The sequence below is a fragment of the Phaenicophaeus curvirostris genome, chromosome 3, assembly GCF_032191515.1.
Source record: "Phaenicophaeus curvirostris isolate KB17595 chromosome 3, BPBGC_Pcur_1.0, whole genome shotgun sequence".
Taxonomy (NCBI): Eukaryota; Metazoa; Chordata; class Aves; order Cuculiformes; family Cuculidae; genus Phaenicophaeus; species Phaenicophaeus curvirostris.
Genome location: NC_091394.1, coordinates 50,169,051 through 50,184,567, shown reverse-complemented (window position 1 = coordinate 50,184,567; position 15,517 = coordinate 50,169,051). Strand labels below are relative to the sequence as shown.

General features: G+C 42.6%; 1 protein-coding gene across 1 annotated transcript in view; it reads right to left on the bottom strand.

The window, feature by feature from the left end:
* Nucleotides 1-7,011: 7,011 nt before the first annotated feature.
* Nucleotides 7,012-15,517, bottom strand: part of CABLES1 (Cdk5 and Abl enzyme substrate 1) — a 76,133-nt gene continuing 67,627 nt past the window's right edge. Inside the window, exons 8-10 of the mRNA XM_069853951.1 lie at nucleotides 12,747-12,853; nucleotides 11,630-11,837; nucleotides 7,012-10,138 (exon numbers count right to left, since the gene is read on the bottom strand). Of these exons, the coding sequence (XP_069710052.1) occupies nucleotides 9,998-10,138; nucleotides 11,630-11,837; nucleotides 12,747-12,853 (456 nt within the window). The 3' untranslated portion in view covers nucleotides 7,012-9,997. The remainder of the gene's footprint in view (nucleotides 10,139-11,629; nucleotides 11,838-12,746; nucleotides 12,854-15,517) is intronic.

Sequence of the window (15,517 nt, the reverse complement as noted above, 5' to 3'; positions counted from 1 at the left end):
AATCTCACTTGTGTTTTTTACTCTTCCTGTTTCTGAAAATGTGACACAAGGGCACCATTCTGGTTCAAATGCCTCTTTGAAACCATGGAAAGTCAGTTTTAAAGGAGTAAATGCAGTGGAAAACAGCTGAGATGATTGTATAACCTCTTGCTGCCAGCATCCAGGGCTTCAGCAGCTTGTGGGAAAATGGGAAGAGTTTTCTAGACTAGAGGAATCTTGGGTCTATTACCACGTTCTGCACTGTGAGTTAGTAAAGATCTTCTTTTCAACTGATGCAAATTAAATCTGCTTATCAATCAGTCATGATGCTCTATTCACTTCTTATGGGCTTCAGGCTAGATACAGCTCCTTTAAACAGATGGTTGTCCTGATGTGCTGTGGGTTATGGCTTCAGTTCAGAGAAGGAAAATAGGGGAATATTGTATTTCACCAGCTCCCAATCCACACAATTGTTTCATCCAAAGGTAAAGATTGGGAGGATTTTACAAGTGTTTTTGGGTTTTAGGGGAAGGAGGGAAGGGCAAATACCCTTAAAGAACTGATGTCTTCTCAGCTGGTCTCACTGAAAGGCTTTACGAACTCACTTCATGACATGTTCTTTCGTGGGTGAGAGATTCAGCTGTCCTGCCTTAATAGGAAGGTACAAAGTACTCTGAAATATTTTTGACCACTCCAAAAATATATTCCTGCTATAGAATTCTATCATCATTTTCCATGTGGTGTCTTATAAACAAACAATAAAGCAAGCCTATGGCATGATATTTCAGCTGGAGCATTCTTTAAGATTTTTGAGTTTTAGGGACTTCTGGTGTGTGTATGTAAAATGCATTAAGTTTCCACGTCACCATACTGGTTCCATCTCCTCCTATATTCTATACTAGTCTTATAGAAATAACCATAGTGACAGTTACACTAAAAATAAATGTTTCTTTTACTTATTTTAAATAATAAATATGTGTTTCTTTATAACAATAATAAATGTTCCTTTAACTTGCTACGCTGTTAGATGCAAAAAAAATTATCATATGAAGTCAGTGTTGTTAATAAATCAATTAGTAGGTTTAGAAGCAGCAATTTTGCTTGGGTTTACAGCTTTTTATTTGTTTATTTTTAGCCTTAAGAATTGCATTTCTAGGATCTAAGCTCAGTTGTGTTTTGAAAAGTCTGTTCACTGATTTACTGGCTTCTGCTTTGTGGACAGCAGCAACCCAGGTGCAGATGGGTTTCCACATTTCTTGATGGGCTGCTCCAAGGTCTGATCAGGTCTTCAGTAAAGGCTACTGCCATGCTTTCTTCCCTCTACTCAATGGCTTGTTTTAACTACAGAATGATGTCCTTGAGATTCTTATCACTTTCTCAAACCTAGTGATGAGTACAGAAGCGAGCAGGGGAGGCCAGAGTGTCTTCAGATATGTCTCAGATCTTTAAATTAAGGAAAAGATTGCTTGGATAGTTAGCAAATTTAACATCACAGTGAGAGATGTCCTACCATATACATTCAAAAGATCAGGTTTGCGAAGTGTCTGAACTTCCTGCTGGTGAGGAATATTTCAATTTCTCATCCCTGTGGCCTTGCAGACTGTCATGCTACCCTCCTTTATCTTTCTAACTAAGCATCTGCTTTGGGTCATAGACTGCCATTTCTTTAATATTTGTAATAATTGTGCTGCCACCATCCATTAAATTCACCAGATATTTTTCTTCCTGACCTCCTGCAGCTTTAGTCTGAAACTTTCCATTTTCCTGTCCATGGACACCATCAAAGCCACAGCAGGCTTTTAAAATAAATCAGATGAAGGGTGGAGTCTGTAGCTCCAGATGCACCATGTGAGAGAGTCAGCCAGACCCAACTCCCAGCCCTGTACCACCTTCTTTCTGCTTATCTTTGCATTTGTTGAAATAATAAAAGGTGAACCAGAAGGGGGGAGGGAAAAAAAAAAAAGACACCTAAACAGCAGCAGTCAAGAAAAAGCACCTAACAAGGCATAGAAGAGGAAACAGGATCTCATAGTTCTTAATCCATCAACATGATCCATAATTTAAACTGTCATATCTGAAATGTTCCTTAGAGACTACATCTGAATGCAATGCCTCGGATGCTCCACTAACTAGTAGGGGTCTAACTCAGCATGATATGTCCCAGGTTAGAAGAAATGAAAGATTGGGTACTGCACAAAAAAACCCCCAAAAAGTCTTTTTTTCTTCTGTGTAGGTTGTTTTAATTCAACTCCAGTCTGTACAGGTCACTCAAGAAGGCAGATGACAGCTTGCAGAGTCTTGGATTCTGAAAATATTAATGAACCTCTTGGGCTATCATGAGGGGAGCACTTTGAAATTCTGCAGTTGGTTTTGTGTGCTTTGTAATCTCTGCCCATGGATATATTCCAGATGCTGATTGGTGTCCAGTCTCCGCTGCTCACTGAAGGACATTTCAAGACAGCTGGGAGGATGTCACTCCAGAAGAAGGCATTAAATATTCAGCTTTCAAAAGCAAAGATGTGCATGTAAATGCCCTGGGATTGCTTATCAGCTCATTGGTCTAGTTTTGGCTAGAAAATATGCTCACAATTAGAAGAATATGAAATTGGAACAACCTACTGAATTTTGGAATGCGTTGGACTTTGTCCATCTGAAATGTCTAAATCGTGCTTAGATGTTTCATTTAAATGCTTGTGTTCTGTAGGGAGCTACAGTGCAGCTAGCTTGTGGGTTGCATCAGGAAAAATATTTCATGGAAAGGGTCATTGGGCACTGGCAGAGACTGCCCAGGGAGGTGGTTGAGTCACCTTCCCTGCAGGTGTTTAAAAGACGGGTGGATGAGGTGCTGAGGGACATGGTTCTGTGACTGATGGGAATGGTTGGACTCGATGATCTAGTGGCTCCTTTCCAACCTAGTGATTCTATTATTCTATGATAGGAGGTCAGATTACATGCCTAGCCCACTTTTGGCCTTGAAGGCAGGTTGCTAATTGCATATCAAACATGCTGTTAAGCGCTCTTTTACCCCTATCACAGCTGGTAGGAGAAATAAGGTTCTTTTCTTAAGAAGAGATGAAGATGATGGTGACAATGATGATGAGCTGTTCTTCAGGCGGGCACGTCTTTAACATGCCTCAGTTCTCCCTTTTCCTCTAGGGATATGCATATGGATAATTGTGTTGATGGCCTCTTGCTTTCCTTCTTGCTGGTGCTGTGGGTTTCCTTTTAAAGGGAAGGTGAAGGGGTGGTGGGTAGGCAATGTGCATTGGTGGAAATAGCCCTCTGTGTGCTCCTGCCCTGCACTGGAGGCAAAGCTAAGAAGTTCCCCAGTTAAGAAGAACTGCACGTGGAAGTTTAATTGACAGGAGTTGATGGCCTTGAAGACTGACAGATGTGGGATGATGTGAGGAAGGTGTTAGGGGGTTCAGGCCTCTGGTTAGTGGGGCTCACACACATCTGGTACTGCAGGGATATCTAGCCACTGGCAAGTGGGGAGGGACTGGGGAATCAGCATGGTCTAGACTATTAATCCAACTTGGATGGCAACAACTCAGTCATTTTTTTCTCTGGGTAGGATGAGAGCAGTTTAGAAATCAAAGCTTTTTATCCATCTTTTTAAAACTTTACAGCTACTATGTTTCTGCATTAGATTTTTATCTTTTTTTAATGACAAAAAGATGAAAAATCAGGCTTCCTTGGCTGCCAGCAGAAGAGACCCCTGGAAACCACAGACTCCTGTTGTTTTCTGCATATTTATAATGTTGTGAACCCTTCCTCCCTCCTTCATGCAGCATGTCTTCTTCTGAATCTGTTCCTGGTGCGTTATCCTCCCTCACCACCCAGAGTGGCTGTTTAGACAAGGCCATAGTGAGGAATGAAGGGGTGGCAGAGGCTGTTGCTGCTTTGCCAGCCAGGAACTGCTGTGTGTGCTTCTTGCAAGGGGGGAGCAGACCAGCACATAACGTCTCTTGTGCTTAGTTTGGCAAGTTTGCTCCTTTTTTAAAGCATTCTATTAATACATTGACATTTGCCATCTGACCTAGTTTTTATTTTATTATTTTAATTTGTATGTATGTGATGATGGGCTAAGTGTGAGAGAAAGAGATAAGAGCTGAGACTCATGCAGTCTCAGGGTTCCCTAATACACAAACAAATTGGCAGAAATTTAGAGACTAGAGCGGACACTGTTTTGTCTTCCAGCATGAGAGATTAAAACCCGATGCTGCACCCGCCTTTCTTGTGCTGCAACACGATGTCTTTGTCTGGCGTATAAACCCAGCACAGTGCAGCCATGTGGGCAACGTAAAGAACTGGGGTGGCAACAGAGGAGAAACAGGTGGCTCCAGGCAGTTGTGATGTCTCCAAACCTTTCCTTGCTGTAAGGCCACAGCCTCTACAGGTGCTGGAGCAGAAGCTCTCTCTAAAAACTAAAAGAAAATCCCAATATTCCCTCTCCTAAATCAATGAAGAGGATCCAGGTAAACCAGTCTCTGTAAAAACAGGAGATTTAATACTGGTCTGTAATTAAACCCTTCTGCCTCTTCATCCTCTTGCTTTGCCAGTCAATGCAAAGTGAAAACCTTCCAGCTGTTGGTAGAGGGAAGCAATGGGAAAGAGTGAAAATTGCCTTTTGGGTCAGTGTGTGCTTGGAAGAAAAGAGAAGTATATAATGGATGATGTTGAATTGAAAATGAGGGATATTTAGGGCTTGTCAGTGGTCTTGAACACCTGGCTTGCACAGCTTCTTCCTCAGTGAACGTACCAAATGATGTAGCCGATACAACACTTCAGTGTGCTTTGGAGTTCTTGGAAGATGATTATTTCCCTTGCCTCCCCGTTCTCCTTTCAATATCTTGTCTAACTAAATGCCAGAACTTTGTTCAGAACGGCAGCTGCTGAAAACCTGCCCCCCCAATCCAACCCATCCCACTGTTCACATAGCAAAGATTTCAGTATCACCTTAGATGAAATATTGGCACGAGTTCCAAAAGTTAGAAATTTTACTACAAACTGGAAGCCTTCTTTTAGTTTCAGGAATTACATCCTGGAGCACCTGTCTAAACAGCAGAGCAGAGGCAACAGCCCTAGCTGGTTGGAGATGCTCAGCAGCTTTATGTGAATAACAGGCGAGAATAATACATAAAAAGGGCAAATTAATTTATGATAGTAGCCAATATTTAGCTCTCGCTAAAGGAAGTGTTTGTCAAGTCAGCAGCAACTTCTTAGTCCCCCTTGCCTTGCTTTGAAGGCCATTTTCCAGGATCATGGTTCCTGCTTTTTTTCCCAGCACTTTTTTCCTACACTAAAAGCATCATTTCTCTTCTCACTGTCGGTCCAGGTATTTGCTGTTAGAGACTAAGCAAGTTCTTTTGTTCTGGTTTTATTTTTGTTTTTTTTTTTAAATAGTGACTGAAAAGGTCTTCTCCAAGCTCATCCAGATCAGCAGCTCCAGGCTGAGGCAGGTAGTCCCCTAGCTATACGGGCTCGCAGTGAAGTCGGTGTGAAGAAACAAGGTTTAGGGTTTCAGAAAGGCCATTTTGCTTGTATGCAACTTTCTTTGACGGAATGCACCTGAATTTTGTATTTGGTCTTCTTCCTCCCACCCTTCACTACAAAGTTTACAATGGAATATGAGCAAATTAAATTCAAATCTGTGTCCCATGCTCATTTCCTCCCTTCACAAACGTGGGACTTCAGACAAAATTCAGTCTCAGCCAGTGATGCTGGCATCGTTGCTGTGACTGCTCAGTCTCTCACCTTGCTAAACTAATTTTACCTCTTTTTTAAATTTTTTTTTTAAACAAATTAATGTGGGGCCTTGTGCCAAAATCCTTTAGCAATGTGGGAAGGTGTTACTGTCTCCTAACAAACTACTCCTCACTGCTTCCAGGAAGAGTTACGCTGTGGGCTCTGTATTTTAGGAGCCAGAGCAATTGGCTTAAAGTTTATCATTTGAAGAGATTACAGACTTTCATGGATAAATCACTGCCTGCTAGTGAGTAGCTTTGGTAAATTATTTGTAAAGCATTTATCTGTATATTTGTATGTTCTGCAGTCTGTGTAAATCCAGCTAATTTTTATTGCCACAAATACGATTTACACCTGAGGGTCTCTAGAAAATCAAGACAGAGATGGGTGGAGGTAGGGAGCCAAACCTTACGCATAACTTTATTGATGTGGAATGAAAATACACAACGAAAGGGTGTTGTTTGGTGAGACCACCTAGCTAGGTGTTTGATTTAGGGGGTGTCACAGGTGGAAGAAGATGGCTTGAACGAGAGGAGGGTGCTGGCCTTTTCTCCCAAGTGACGGGGGACAGGACAAGAGGGAATGGCCTCAAGCTCCGCCAGGGGAGGTTCAGGCTGGATATTAGGAAAAAATTCTTCACAGAAAGGGTCATTGGGCACTGGAACAGGCTGCCCAGGGAGGTGGTTGATTCACCTTCCCTGGAGGTGTTTAAGGCACGGGTGGACGAGGTGCTAAGGGGCATGGTTTAGTGTTTGATAGGAATGGTTGGACTCAATGATCCGGTGGGTCTCTTCCAACCTGGTTATTCTATGATTCTACAAATTACAACCGGTACAGAGGCCAGTTCTAAGTTTTACTGCCACCTGGACTAAAACAAAATGGCATAGCTCAAATCCTCCAGGTAGCAAGTGGTTGTGAGACATAAGCAAAGCCGAGGAACTTGGTTTTGCCTCATCCTTCTGCACATCAGTGGTTTGGACTGGGAGAACCAGGGCCTGGCAGCTCCAGAGGGAGGAGCTGGTGCCAAAAAGAAGGGCTTAAAAAATACAGCAAACCCAAACAAGTGTCTGGGAATAAGAAGATTAAGATCTTGGCTGGAAGTGAGGGCTCTGCAGGGAGACAAGTGCCAGGAGATGGTGAGGACCCTCTGGCAATCCCACCACTGGTTTATTAATAAGTACCTCTGTGTTCCAGAGGAAGACAAAACCAAAATCATTTGACACATACAGATGAGAGAAAGGAATTTTCAATTTTTTCAAATTTTTTTAAACTTTTATTTATTTTTTTAGAAAAGGAATAAACTCTGCATGGTAGAGTGTATGGTATAGAATTTCAAAACAGAACAAGTGATATGGAATGGATTATTTTCCCAAACTATTTAAAGTTGAACCTAAAATCATTTGTAAATCAACAATCATTACCATGTAAGATAAAGGAAAACAATCAACATTTTTGTTGTTTGGTACAGATTTCCTCTACCACTTCAGCCTGAATTTCCCCAGGGTTGGGGAGAAAAGGGGGTAAATCCTGCCCATTGTCCTAACCATAATTGTACTGACCAAGCTTTGTGCTCTGAGATCTAGCATCATATGGCTTTAAATACGTTCTAAGTGAACAGTGCAACATCATCACCATCTTAAGTGTTTATTCCACATTCAAACTGTAACTGAGTATCACTCTAAAACCCTTTCCCGCCCCCAAAACAAGAAAGAGAACAACAACAAAAAGCAGAAAGTCTCCAGCAATCAGATTTCATCCCAGAAATCTGTGTAAACTGTAGGTCAGGGTTGGGTAGCAGCACAGAAGACAGAAGATGTGACAGCGTGATTCAATAGCATCTCTAAAGACTACTGTAAGACTGTCATTCTTTAGTCTGCAGCTTGCAATCACAATTTGCTTTTTCCCTGCAATACTATAAAGCAACATAAAAACCCATATCAGACTCAAAAGCAAAAGGCAGAAGTCTTTATGGAAAGGTAAAGCTTCTGCTTAGCCTTGAGTGGTCACTATTAGAAACCGATCTCTACGATCAGAAGCAAATCTTGAACGTATATACATTATTTCGGTGGGAAGGGTTTCAGCCAAGGATGGAAGCCCTCCTACCAGACATGCAGACCGTTTGGGCTTGTAGGTAAACACTACACAGCCTTTTTGGGTTGAATAAGCTGGCAGAGCAGCCGTGGGCCTTAGGCCCACTCCAGGCTCTGGACTCCTGTTCCTTGGCTGTGTAGGGGCTAGGAGGAGGAGGAGGGAACAGGAGCGCCAGTGAGGGCCCCTCTCCCCTCACCCTGCAGCCGGCTGAGTGATGCATGGGTTGCAGTGGTGTGGGGCGTTGCACCAGGGAGGTAAGCTCACACTTCTCTTTACTCCCTCCTCCCCAATCCTGTTGGAATGTATCTAATCAGTAATTAGATAAGCATTAATAATAATTGTAAGCTACTGTAGTTACACCCCCCCATAAAATGGAGGGAGAGCAACAGCATCAAATTCCCACTTGTCCTGACATGTGTAACCTTTCTAGATCCTACAGAGCAATCATACGCAGGCATTTTTCATACTAGAATTTAAAGTAGTCAAAGCTGGTAAAGAAACTGGATGTTTCCTGGCCTAACTGAAGGGAATAATAAAACTGATTAGGTTAAAAGTGAAAGAAAGTAAGCATTAGTGTGTTTACATCCTCTGCTATGTCCCACTTCTCTATGTTCTGCTCACAAGTCCTTTCCATACTCTGAGCAAGCACTCCCAAACTTAGAGAGATAAGGCTGCAGCTAAAATCTCATATTTGAGATTTTTTTTTTTTTTTTTATAAATAACATAACTGTAAGTATTTGACTTAACTGGATTGCCTGGGGCATGTCAAGGGCACGGCTTGTTAAGTGAACCAGCACAGAAGAAGATTGGACAGGGGTGTAATCTCACAGGATAACAACTTAACGATGTCTGTAAGCATGGTGCCAGCTTAGTGTGTATGGAGCATCAGGGAGCTTGGATGAAACTCTCCAGTTTTCTGGGCATCCAGTCAGAACCAGGGAAGCTGCAAGAAATTTTACAGTAAAACTCCAGTACTGAAATGTCTAAAGGAACTGGACCTTTAACTTCAGTGGGCACTGATTTTAGGTTTTGCACAGTCAATTCTAGTTAAAAACTAAGAATTTTGATGATTGATGGCTGATGCCCCTGCTGTTGGAGCCTTAAGACACCTGTTATACTGCTGAGCCCTACTCTTGTTTTGCTTTTTTTTTTTTTTAATAAAACACTGTTTTAAGATACAGCACAATAAATGTGCTTATTATGCACTCTAACATAGAGCACAGAAATACAACACTACAGAGTGCAAGTCTAACCATCTCCACAGTGGGAAAAGTGCGAAGGTTAAAAATATGCATGTGGCTTAACACAAGATATTTTTAAAAAACATGACATGGAAATCTCATACTAATGCTTTCGTCTTTATCACAAACATGACTGAAAACTCAAGGTCAGTTGCTGATCCTTCTCTTGTAGTAGTAGTGTAATCCTTTCAAAGGTACAATGTTGGAAAGATCAGAGAATACAAAAACCCTAGTGTCCAAAAATGATCCCATTTACCACTTTTCCAGTAGTTATGTTTTTCAAGACGTAAACATGTAAGGTCACCTTGATCTTCGCCATTGGTAACTGATACACTCGGAAACAGCTAAGCCAACCACCTGGACTGAGATCAGCTTGGTGTCGCACACGCACGCACACACAGATACACACACAAACACCCCACAGGAAAAAGTGCACTTTCAATTGCTGATACAAAAATAGATTGGCACATTCTTTTTGACACAGTGAAGATATCCTCTTTAAAAGCTTTTTTCACGTTAAGAAGTCCTCTTGGAAGTTGCAGCAGGTCTGTAGAAAAAGCACTATGAGAATGCACTCATGTGGGCTTCCAGGGTTTGTGTGATGGAGAGAGGGGTGGTCAAGGTGGCTGCCCTTCAAATTTTTGTCTACTTTTATAGCCGTAGTCCCTACAGGTCGGGTCACCACCCAGTTTCAACACATTAACCATTTACCAACAGCTCAGTCTTCACCTGCTTTGAGAAAGTAATGATACATAAATTTGGCAAAGCTGAGAGTGTTACATCAACGCAGTGTTTCATATACGTTGCCAGAAAAAACTGTTTTGGGGAAAGAGAAAGAGTGAAGTGTTAAAAGTCTGATTTTGCATTTCCAGTAGTAACTGCAGCTCAAGAGAGCCAAGCGGGAAGTCAGGAGCCCCTGCCCCGCAGGGCAGCCAGTGCTAGGAGTTTTGCACCAAGCGTCTGTAGTGTGGCATCACTTCATGCTCGGGAAGGTGGAGAGCAAACTCCAAGGCCACCAGCACTGGGAACTCAAAGGCAATCAGCTCTCGCCTGTTCAGCCGGAACTTCTCTTCCAGTTTCTGCAATGACAGTCATGGGGGGAGGGGAAAAAAAAAATAGTCTTTGTGAATGGGGATTTGCCTTTCCAGTGCTTTCTTGCTTTCTTACAGATGACATTCAATGACATGCATGCTGCTGCCATTAAACCTCTGCCCTGTTGGACTTGTGTGGCTCTAAGTTTAAAATTGAGAGAAGAATGAACTGAATGTACTGATTCCTTACTGTGAAGGCAAAGCTGCAAAGCTCAGCCAGCTATGCCATTTCTAGCATGTTTGTCACTTCCCTTATTCCATCTCCAGCACATACGTCTTCTAACAATAATAGTGATTACCGCTGTAGGAAGAGGAAACTCCTGGCCTCGTGTAAACATCTAAATCACTTGTGCAATGGAAGACGTGTCTCATAACTGCCCACAAACTTCCTGCACTGTTTGAAACCACTAATTTTCCTTCAGCATTAGACTGTGTTACAACAATCCACTGGGGAAATTATTTCTGCTACTATTAGGTACATCTGATCTTAATACCTCAGAGGCAGAAGGTGTCATCTGTAACAACCATACGAACAGTGAGTAATAAAAGCTACTATCCTCAAGGGGAATGAGATGGGTTTCATAGTTGCCTTTCTGCTTTATCATACTAAATATCCCATCTGCTCTGCTGTTTTTACTGGATTTGGATGCTACAAGTAGGCAGCCAGCTATTCAGGGGTATTTCCCCCATCCCATCTTTTTCTTCTTATCTCCCTGGCTTGCTACTTCTCTCCCATTGGGTCCACTGAAAAGCTCAACGTGTCCTAAGGATGGACCATTCCAGGACAGCAAGAGAAGGTAGATCTTCCAACTCCTAGTGGGTTGATTTTTTTTTTTCTGGTTACTTGGAGGGCTTTCTAACAAACTGACTGTCAAACCAGCTCTGTGACTGTGGCAGAAAGGCATGAGTCCACTCGTGCCCCACAACCAAGCTCCTGTGTCTCTTGAACTGAGTTGGCTGCAGCCAAATATGCAGCTACCTACCTAGCTTTCTGTAGTGTTAAATCAGAGGGATCTCGGTGCTTGCAAACGGATTATGGAATAACACTCCCCTCTGTTACGGAGTGAGTGGAAGACTAGACACCTTATTCTACAACAACCCAGTTTGGCTAAAGTGTTCCAATGGGAACAGGTTTCCTTGCCCAAAATCTTAACTCGATGAAAGAAATACAAACTTGGCAGTCCCTTTGAAATTAGTATCTGCATTTACCTCTCAAGGGGAAGTCCTTATTGACACTCTTGAAAAAGGAATTAAAACCAGAATTAATTTCCCGAGGGTTAACTTTTGACTTGCAATGACAGAATGATGGTCAGATACCTCTCAGACCTCACAGTATCTGACATCAGGGAAAAGAAAACCGTTTTCAGCTGGCTGTACAGCTAGAATTCTAGGAGACTGTGACCACTGACAAGCAGGCTTACACAGATCATGCGCTGACCATTCATGCAGAAGGAACACTGCAAACCTATGAATACGTACATCTATAAGATGCTTGACTTCATGTTTTCTGAGGTCACTGCCAATTTTGGCTGCTAAAAGAACACAGGCTCCAGCACAAAGCTTTCTATTCTGCTTGTTCAGCTTCCCCTTGAGAGCGAGCTTCTCAAAGTAGACAAAGGCCATGGCCACTGTGGGCTCTTCAAAACCACATTCTTCTTGAGCAAGCTTGCGCATTTCTCTCTTCAAGCTGAGTAAAGAGATCAGAAAAGTATGCTGTGAACTGCATTTTAAAGTATTTCTCATTTCACCCTAGAGTCATCCTTTCAGAGACGTGTGCTTAGTCAAATGGAGGGGAAAAGGAAAACATAATTTACTGGGCAGATATCTTTATGCTCTGTTTTGGGGACACATTTCACAACACGTTTTGACCTCACACTTCCCCTTCACTGCCCCCAACAGATAGTTGTTTCAAACTATAAAAGCAACTGAAAAGCTTTGATGTTTTTAGTAACAATATATCATCAGAGGACTTAAGCTGCATACCATTTATTTAGTAACAACAGCTTGATTTCTTCTGCTCTATACGCAGCTTTGCCGCTGGTTATGGTTGGTCAAATCCACACTGACAGTCTTTACATGTACCACAGAGCAAAACGACTCAGGATCCTTACGGCCACTTCAGTCAAATGAAATTATTATTGCTCCAGTGAAGCAATATGTCTAGCCTGCTACACTGGAAATGGTGATGAAATGCTACAACTTTGCTGTGAAGCTGACTGCTTGTTTTGCTTCTGGCCATGCTCTCTGGACAAGGTCCATTTCTCTTTCCTCAGTCTCTTTTTAAGCTAAGTGCCATGAGCTCCCGGACTTTTTTTTGTTATTTTTCTTGATATTTTAGTATAGTGTGTGCCCAGCTTGCATCCTCAATCCATTAGGTGCCGTGTTTGACACCTGACCAGTGCATGTTTGTACATTCCCCTATCTTGTTTACTCAGCCCATTAATCAAAGCAATCACCTGACTTACTCGGCACCTCTGCTGGTCACTGCTCCTGGAAGATCAATCAGTGCTGTACTTCCTCTCATGTACAACAGCAGTTGCACTGAAATGTGAGTCAGCTGCATCACGTTGCACGCCTACCATGCTTTGCAACATACCTTCTTATTTTACTGAGGGTTAACTTGATGTGAGGAAACTTCTCCTTAAATGTCTCATTCATGTCCTTCTTGAGATCTGATGGCTTCACGTAGTCTATGACTGTAGTCTGCAACACATGGGCAAGAGAATAACTCTCTTAGTGTGTAAGAAACAAGATCACTCAGTAACCAAACGCAAGGATAAGTGACAGTCAGTCCCAATGCTTGCAGTATAGGGGAAAACAAAGGCAATAATTTGTTTGTCACAGCTCCATCACAACAAGTGACCTGAAATCCAAAATGACTGTTCAGCATAAGCCCTGAACAAGTACCTTACCAGGATCCTCCAACCACCATAGAATCATAGAACAGTTTGGGTTGGAAAGGACTTTAAATATCCTCCAGTTCCAACCCCCTGCCATAGGCAGGGACACCTCCCAATAAATCAAGTTGTTCAAGGCCCCATCCAACACCTCCAGGGATGGGGCAGCCACATCTTCCCTGGGCAACCTGTGCCAGTGCTTCACCACTCTCATAGTGAAGAAATTCTTCCTTATGTCTAGTCTAAATCTGCTCCTCTCTAGTTTATACCCACTGCTCCTCATCCTATCACTACAAGCAAAACTCTCTCAGCTTGTCCTCGTATGGCAGGTGCTCCAGCCCTCTGATCATCTTTGTAGCCCTCCTTTGGATCCATTCCAACAGTTCCATATCCTTATTATGTTGAGGATTCCAGAACTGGACACAATACTCCAGATGGGATCTCACAAGAGAGGAATAGAGGGGCAGAATCACCACCAAGTGAGGTGACTTTAAGCTAAATGTGGGCAGATAAAACCTAGCTGAGAAGTCTTGTTAAATCAAAATAAATCACCACAATAACTGATTCGATGAATGGATTTTGAGTGTGTATCTCCATGAGGTTCTCAGACATACTGTCAGTTTCTCTCAAATTGATTCAATTCAGTCCAATTATGGAAAACTGCCAGTTATAAGAAATCATCAAATAGGAGAAAGCCACATCAACCCTTTTCAGTCAATCCTGCTGCCTGCATATGGATGAGTTTGAGCACAGGTTCGGGCAGACACTGCAGTGTCACTGAGGTTAAAAATTCATACGCTATCAACGTGCTGCTATGCCTGAAAAGAGGAAGAGAGGAGAAGGCAGGGAGGAGAAACCTTGCTCTACTCAGGGTCAGAGGGAAAGGCTTCAATTAAATGTGTCGGTCTGTCTGGTTTTAATCTTGCTGAGGTCGAAGGACATATGCACACACCCATGTGGCTGTGGCTTTTCATCACAGACAGCTTCTCAACAACTTTATCTCACCTGGCAGGGCTCAGCCCTCCTAAGCAGAAGAACGAAAATCTCACCAAATAGTCCTCTCCTTTCTTTCCCTGAGACATTGCTGCCTGCCTATCTGACTCCTTGCGTTTGTTGCTAGAGGATCATCAGCAATTTGGGTGCTTCTGACACTCAGATATACTGGGAGTTTTATGAGTTATTAAGAGGGTTCCTTTTACTACTACTATGAGATGAATATAGAAACAAGCCACATAACATAATTCAGATCAACACCATCTGCTACTCAAAGTACAGAACTATCGGTCTGTGCTGCTCTTACAGAGTCAAGAGGCACTGAGCACATAAAGCTTACCAGCAATTAATCCAAAGATGTAATACCAGCATTTTCTGGTTGTCTTGGGCAATCCTAGAAAAAGTGAGCTCTGTGTTACTGTGCAAAGCTACAGGACATCCTATTTCATGCTTCGCTGCAAACTTAACTGCGCATTGTTTGCTCTCTACTACCATGGAGCGAGCTCCTTAGTTTCATCTTAATTATCTCTCTCAAAGTGATCAGGATTTTATCTGGAAGACTTGCCTTTGTCTCTCTCCTGGCAATCCTTTTGCCTTGCACAGAGGAGGATGCAATCATGCACAAACCTTACACACATGACAGAAAACACTTTGCAGAAGAGCGGGCACAGCAGTGCAGGGAGGGCTCGACCACCCTCCAGACTCAGCTGAAATTATGCCAGTCAGCAAATTTCAGTTGCTTTCACCCCTAACAAGTAGGTGCCAGCGTGATCCCAGCTCTGGGACTGACTGTGCACAGAAGGAGTGAGCCCTGGGCTCCATCATGCAGCAGCAGCCCCCTGGGATGCACCTTTCCTTTTCCGGCAGCCACTCTACAGTCATCATCTGTTTTACCTGAGACTCCTCCAGCCCATGGGAGATTTGCCAGAGTCCGGCTGAATTATCTTTAGAAGGATAAAAGCTCTTTTTAAAATTTTTATTTAAAACACAGCACTCAGAGGCTTGAGAATAAGCAGACGGCTTAAAACTGAAAATGGTACAGAAGTACAGCTATTTTTAAACAGAAAGATCTGTCAATTTTTTCCTGTTGATAAGGATCTCCTCCCCAACTCTGAGTACTGCTGCTTCCTGCAAGACAACAGTCTCTACGATATAAATCACAAAAATGAAATCCAGATGAAAGCTGGTGTGTGCTGGTTTCAATTCATGTAACAGGATAAACAACAGCATATTTGAGCATGCTGGCTCTAAGTCAGCTGTCTCATCCTGTCAGTGCCATACTGGATCCACAGCTCAGATAACTGCCCTTATTCTCAAGAAAAGGCATTGTGCAACTTTTCTTTTCTCCCTTGATTTTTTTTTCATAGCTGCTGCAAAAACCCAACTTTGCCATCCCAGCACTGGGATGCTGTTTGCCCAGCTGGTGCTTACAGAAATGTGTGCATGTCCACCAGAGGCAGGTGGCAAAACAAAAAAA